This window comes from Nerophis ophidion, linkage group LG20 (assembly GCF_033978795.1).
Source record: "Nerophis ophidion isolate RoL-2023_Sa linkage group LG20, RoL_Noph_v1.0, whole genome shotgun sequence".
In the NCBI taxonomy this organism is placed as follows: Eukaryota; Metazoa; Chordata; class Actinopteri; order Syngnathiformes; family Syngnathidae; genus Nerophis; species Nerophis ophidion.
Window position 1 is genome coordinate 42,733,883 of NC_084630.1, and position 7,500 is coordinate 42,741,382.

Sequence of the window (7,500 nt, forward strand, 5' to 3'; positions counted from 1 at the left end):
ATTACTAGTTATTACACCTACTATTACCATCTATTAGTTATTATTATCCACCTATTATGTACTTCTACCACCTATTATTATTAATTATTACCACTTATTAGTTATTGTACACCTTTTATGTACTGCTACACCTATTATTACCGCCTATTCGTTATTACAATCTATTACTACTTATTACCACCTTAGTACCATCTACGAGTTATTACTACCTGTCATTACCATTTACTACCAGTTATTACCACTTATTATCCACCTATTATGTACTGCTACCACCTATCATCACCTATAAGTCATTACCAACTGCTAATTATTAACACCTATTAGTTATTACCATCTATTAGTAGTTATTACTACCTATTATACACCTTTATGTACTGCTACACCTACTAGTTATTACAATCTATTACTTATTACCACCTATTAGTTATTATTACCATGTATTACTAGTTATCACCACCTATTAATTAGTACCATTACTAGTTATTGCCACCTATTAGTTATTATCCACCTATTATGTACTGCTACCACCTATTATTACCACCTATTATTACCACCACCTGCTAGTTAATATTACCACCTGTTAGTTATGGTTCCCACCTGATAGTTATTACCACCAGCTAGTTACCACCATCTGCTAGTTAATATTACCACCTGCTAGTTATGGTTCCCACCTGATAGTTATTACCACCAGCTAGTTATTACCATCTGCTAGTTAATATTACCATCTGCTAGTTAATATTAGCACCTGCTAATTATTGTTCCCCACCTGTTAGTTATTATTACCACCTCCTGCTAGTTATTGTTCCCACCTACTAGTTATTATTACAAACTGTTATTACCACCACCTGCTAGTTATCATTACCACCTGTTAGTTATCATTATCCACCTATTATGTACTGCAACCACTTATTATTACCACCTGCTAGTTATTATGATCACCTGCTAGTTATTGGCAGCAGCAGCATGAGTGTGTTCCACTTCCCCCGCAGGCGTTCCTGGTGCAGTCGTTCAGCCGCAAGAGGAGGAACCGTGGCAAGCCTCTGTTCCACCACTTCACCACGGCGGTGGACACGGAGAACATCCGCTTCGTCTTCCATGCCGTCAAAGACACCATCCTGCAGGAGAACCTGAAAGACATCATGCTGCAGTAGTTAGTGTAGTCACACAACCCAGCAGCCATTCAAAGTGTCTTGTGGGACTAAACACGCCTGACCTGAGACCACGCCTCGGTCTGGTCTGGTCTGGTCTGGTCTCGTGTGTCACTCAACTAAAGCCGGGAGAGGAATGAGACGAGGATCTGTCCTAGACGGGAAGTGTACCATTTTTCTACCACTCACAATCCTAATGTGAGACAAGAACACACCTTTTTTATTTTTGCATTCTAAATCCTAAATAAATGCTAGCAAAAGTCATCTTACAATAGAGGTAATGGGCGCCCCTATAAAGCATATTATATATATATATATATATATATATATATATATATATATATAAAATGCAGCAACATGCATGCCATATTTAAGCACAGGATGGCGTGTTCAACAACAACACCACTACCACTACCACTACTACTACTATCACTATTATGGCAGACAACCATTACTTTGACACAAATGATCCAAAAACACTTTTCTCTTTTCACGTTAACATTTGCCATACAAAACTGTCGTAACGCATCGATTAGTTCCAGATGCAATAACACTTCCCTCACCATTGTTCTCCTGTGACAAAAGCTTAAAAGAACACATTTATTGAAGGTCTGCTGTTGTGTTGAAAGCAATTGTCGCTGTTCCAAACAAGTATTTGAAGCACACCCCAGTGACTTCTGAAATTGATTAGTGACTCTGCCCTCTACTGGACGGGTGTGCACATGACATTGCAGAGATCAGTCGCAAACATTCCCTTAAGACAGGGGTGTCCAAACTTTATCCACTGAGGGCCGCACAGGGAAAAATTTAAGCACGCGGGGGCCATTTTGATCTTTTTTATTTTAAAAAACAATACAATATACCAGGGATAGAGAACCTGTGGCTCTTTTGATGACTGCATCTGGCTCTCAGATAAATCTGAGCTGACATTGCTTAACACGATAAGTAATGAATAGTTCCGCTGGTAATCACAGTGTCAAAAATAACGTTCAAAATATAAAACATTTTCGTGCATTTTAATCCATCCATCTGGTTTCTACCGCACCTGTTCAAGAAGTAGCATTAATGGTAAGAAGTACTTTATTTAATGTTGGTTAGCTTCATAATAACAATGTTATTAAAAAAAATAAGGGACTTATTACACTCTAAAAATGTTGGTCTTACTTAAAAATGCATGCATTTAGTTGTATTCAGTCTTAAAAAAAATATTATATGGCTCTCACGGAAATACATTTCAAAATATTTGGCTTGTATGGCTCGCTCAGCCAAAAAGGTTCCCAACCCCTGCAATATATGTATAAAAAATTATACATTTGGGCCTCCACTCAGGCTTGATCCCGGGGATTACAGTAAAAATGTGTCAATATTCAGTATTTTTATTATTATTCAAGTTTTAAATCTCTAGACCAGGGGTCACCAAGGGGGTGCCCGCGGGCACCAGGTAGCCCGTAAGGACCAGATGAGTCGCCCGCTGGCCTGTTCTAAAAATAGCTCAAATAGCAGCACTTACCAGTGAGCTGCCTCTATTTTTTAAATAGTATTTATTTACTAGCAAGCTGGTCTCTCTTTGCTGGATTTTTTTATTTTAAGAGAGACAAAACTCATAGAATTTGAAAATCCAAGAAAATATTTTAAAGACTTGGTCGTCAGTTGTTTAAATAAATTAATTTTTTTACTTTGCTTCTTATAACTTTCAGAGAGACAATTTTAGAGAAAAAATACAAACTTAAAAATGATTTTAGGATTTTTAAACACATACCTTTTTACCTTTTAAATTCCTTCCTCTTCTTTCCTGACAATTGAAATCAATGTTCAAGTAATTTTTTTTTTTGTAAAGAATAATAAATACATTTAATTTTAGCTTCTGTTTTTTCAGCGAAAAATATTTGTGGAATATTTCTTTAAACTTATGAATAAAATAAAAAAAATATATATTCCAGAAAATCTGTAGAATCAAATTTAAATCTTATTTCAAAGTATTTTGAATTTCTTTGAAAATTTTTGTTCTGGAAAATCTAGAAGAAATAATGATAGTCTTTGTTAGAAATATAGCTTGGTCCAATTTGTTATATATTCTAAAAAAGTGCAAATTGGATTTTAACCTATTTAAAACATGTCATCAAAATTATATATTTGTGAGAAATCATTAAGATGATCAGTTTTTCCACAAAGATAAATATAATTAATTATTAATAATAGAAATAAAGGTAAATTGAGCAAATTGGCTATTTCTGGCAATTTATTTAAGTGTGTATCAAACTGGTAGCCCTTGGCATTAATCAGTACCCAAGAAGTAGCTCTTGCTTTCAAAAAGGTTGGTGACCCCTGCAATAGATCAAAATTAGGTCCATCTGTCAATATAATGATGTATAAGATTTAAGTTGTATGTTCTTTTTGTCAGAAAAAAAACTTTTTTTTTTTTTAATGGAAAAATCACAAAATATGCAATATCTTCCCCCAATAATTTTTTTTAAGCGGAATATTTGAGATTATATAATTGGAGCATTAAAAAGGTCAAATAACTCATAACACCATTGATTTTGATTAATTATTATTTTTGAGCAATGACATTAAAACACACTAAAATTACTGGGGATCCAAAAAAGTCACTCATTAAAGCGTTAGAAAATAAATTATAATTTTTTTTTACTTTTAACAATAATCTTGAGATCAACTTCAGATCTATCCGTCAACTATAAGTTTTATTGTTTGTTTTTTTGTTCATTTTAGGCCCAAAAACAGCTCAGTTTTTTATATGGCAAACACAAAATTTGCAACATTTTCCCCCAAAAATATGTCAAAGTGGAAAATTTTACATGATGTAATTGGAGCCTTGAATTGGTCAATAATTCATAATGACATTGATTTTGATTCATTATTATTTTTTAAAGAAATAAACAGCCTGCATGGCAGCTTTGTGTTATTAGAGTAAACATTGCAACATTTTCTTGTTACATTTCACCTGTTTGCTCCTAATTTTTACGTTTTAAACATTTTTCAAATCGTATTTTTAAAATGTGCCGTGGGGCCGTTAGTAAATTACCTGCGGGCCGCACTTTGGACACCCCCGCCTTAAGACTTCGTCCTCCTCTCCCCACACTCCAAAACAAGATGTTCACACATTAAAATGTCAAATATCAATATTTTAAGTATTTTTAAACATATTCTTAATATCAGTTATATGTTTTCATTGCTTCATTGATGTCTACTTTGTAGGGGAGGGAATCTTTGGGCACCTAAAGATCCGATCGGATTCCCAAGTGACGATTTGATTCTGAATGGATTCTCGCAATGTGTTGTCTGTTGTCCATCCATCCATATTCTACCGCTTGTCCCTTTTGTAATCGTTTTAATGAAACTTTTTCAGAAGAGGTTATAAAAGCTTGGTTGCATGGAGATGGTTTAAAAACGGCTTAAAAATTGCTATCAAAATTTTTTAAAATTACCTTATTTCCTTGAATTGCCGCCGGGTATATAGTATGCGCCTGTCTAGAATTACTGCCGGGTCAAACTCGTTTTGCAAAATAATTAGCGCATGCTTAGCATTACCGCCGGGTCAAACTCTTTTCGCAAAATATTATTTTTATTAGCGCATGTCTAGAATTTCCGCCGGGTCAAACTTGTTTCGCCAAATAATTAGCATATGCCTAAAAATTTCCACCCGGTCAAACTCGTTTCGCCAAATAATTAGCATATGCCTAGAATTTCCGCCGGGTCAAACTCGTTTCGCCAAATAATTAGCATATGCCTAGAATTTCCACCGGGTCAAACTCGTCACGTCACGAGTGACACTTCACCTGTTGTCATTTTTTAAATGGAGGAGGCGGATATCAATCATTTGAAATCGCATAAAGGGAAGAAGATTAAGAGCTATTCAGTAGGATTTAAGGTCCAAGCTATTGAATATGCTATAAAGAACAGTAAACAGCTATGTTTTATTAATATACCGTAGCTGCGTGTGTCAAATATGAGTCATTAAATGACTCCCCCCTCCTGGTGGTAGAGGGCGCTAGTGATCCTTCTTGCGACTACTCGGCTGCAGAAGAAGTGACAACAAGCAGCAAGAGTGAGCAGAGATTGTTTATTTTTTCCCTCTCACTTGCACTTTTAACATGGAGGATTACATATCTAAAATAAAACAGTTTTCTAAACTGGACTTTCAATCCAAGCAGGAGGTAATAAAGGAAGATCTCCATCGAGACAGAGAGACTTTTAAAACTGAAGAAAGATAAGGAAGACTTCTATAAACAAGTTATCGATGCTTTTGATCAGAAGGAGCTGTGCATGGAATTCCTTTATAAGTAAAGGTAAGACCATAACGGGTTTTTTTAATTAAATGTGCTTTTTATGACGGTATCCTTACATCACACTCAAATTTATAAGTGCAGGCCTAAATTTACCGCATGCCTTTGGTAAGCGCCGGAGTGAGAAGAGGGTTTAAAATAATTAGCGCCCGGCAGCAATTCAAAGAAATACGGTAATAGAAAATGTTATTTTTTTTCAACATTTTTTGGGATGAAGTGGCTGGGCAGAGGAAGGTCTGCGCTTCCCTGCTTAGGCTGCTGCACCCGCGACCCCACCTTGGATAAGCAGAAGATGGGTGGATGGACAATTTTTTTAATCAACTTTTCAAAATTGAAACGAGAATTAAAAAAAATATATATATATATATTTACCGTTTTTTGATCAATGGATTTAGAATCGTAATGTCACGTTTCGGATGTGAATCCATTTTTCGTGCTACTCTGCATAATTGTCGTTCTGTCCTAGCGACACACGGCCATAGACGCCCACAATGTATCCCACTTGGCATCTTCTGGATGTTCCTTAGGTGTTGCAAGGAGTCTTTTATTTCAAGTGTTCCACTCTTCCCCGACCCGAGCTGTAACGGTGTGAAGGGTTATTGAGCACTTCCACATTGTTGTTGTTGTTACTAGCACTCTGTTGGAAGTGTAATTGATGTTACTTCCTGTATATAGAATATTTCTAACATGTCTGTCACTGCGTGTGAGCCGCACCACTCCTAACTAAATGTACCACTAACACGCCTTCATGCCGCCACACGGCGCCGGAAGACAAGAAGAAGGACAAAACGCGGTAGGGGGACGATAAAAAGAGCCGGACGAGGACAGGATGGAGGTTGTTGTGTCCCGGCTGTGTTTCCTGTGGTGGAATCTTCTGCTTTCTACTTTTTATTCCTGTTGGCATGTGAAGGCGCACTAAAGACTGTCCGGTTTTGTCTTGGAAGGATCCAAATAAATATTGTCTTGTTGCCAAGTTGAATGCTCCTACTTTGAAATTATCGTCCTTCATTCATTGAAACGCACTTCCTGTAAATGTTGGAATATTGATGCACACTTCCTGCATACGTCTGAATGTCAGATTTGTGCTTTTTTAGCTGAAAAATGAGGGAAAGAGTGAGGACAAAATACAAGGTGAGACTGCAAAAGAGTTCACACTTGATCAACAGCGCCTCTGCTGGTTGCAGCCAAGTATTGCAATCAGTTTTGACTCAATTGCTGATCCCTTCTGCCAATCATCTTAATGGCCATCACTGGCAAATTATAAAAACACATTTTAAATAGAATAAATAATGTTAACCAAAAGTTTGGATGGCTTTTTTATGAATCGCATATATTTACATCTATTAATACGTGTGTGAGATATATATATATATATATATATATATATATATATATATATATATATATATATATATATATATATATATATATATATATATATATATATATATATATATATATATATATACACATATATATATATATATATATACACATATATATATATATACACACACACATATTGAATTTGTCTATATCATGCTATTAATAAAAATAGCACATATATATAAATTATATACATCTACACGTGTGTATATACACGTATACTATATATACACATAAGTACATATCGGTATACACACACACACACACACACACACACACAGGACTGTGTCAGAAAATTAGAATATTGTGATAAAGTACTTTATTTTCCGTAATGCGACTAAAAACATGAAAATGTCATACATTCTGGATTCATTACACATAAAATGAAATATTGCAAGCCTTTTATTATTTTAATATTGCTGATTATGGCATACAGCTTAAGAAAACTAAAAAATCCTATCTCAAAGGATTTGAATATTTCCTCAGACCAAGTAAATAAAAAAGATTTATAACAGCAAAACAAAATCAAACATTTGAAAATGTCAATTAATGCACTCAGTACTTGATTGGGAATAATTTTGCACGGATTACTGCATCAATGCGGTGTGGCATGGAGGCAATGGGCCTGTGGCATTGCTGAGGTGTTATGGATGTCCAGGATG

General features: G+C 35.3%; 1 protein-coding gene across 1 annotated transcript in view; it reads left to right on the forward strand.

Annotated features, from left to right (window-relative positions):
• Positions 1 to 6,425, forward strand: part of gna12a (guanine nucleotide binding protein (G protein) alpha 12a) — a 93,075-nt gene extending 86,650 nt beyond the window's left edge. The window contains exon 6 of the mRNA XM_061881258.1: positions 990 to 6,425. Within this exon, the coding sequence (XP_061737242.1) occupies positions 990 to 1,151 (162 nt within the window). The 3' untranslated portion in view covers positions 1,152 to 6,425. The remainder of the gene's footprint in view (positions 1 to 989) is intronic.
• The last annotated feature ends 1,075 nt before the right edge of the window (positions 6,426 to 7,500 follow it).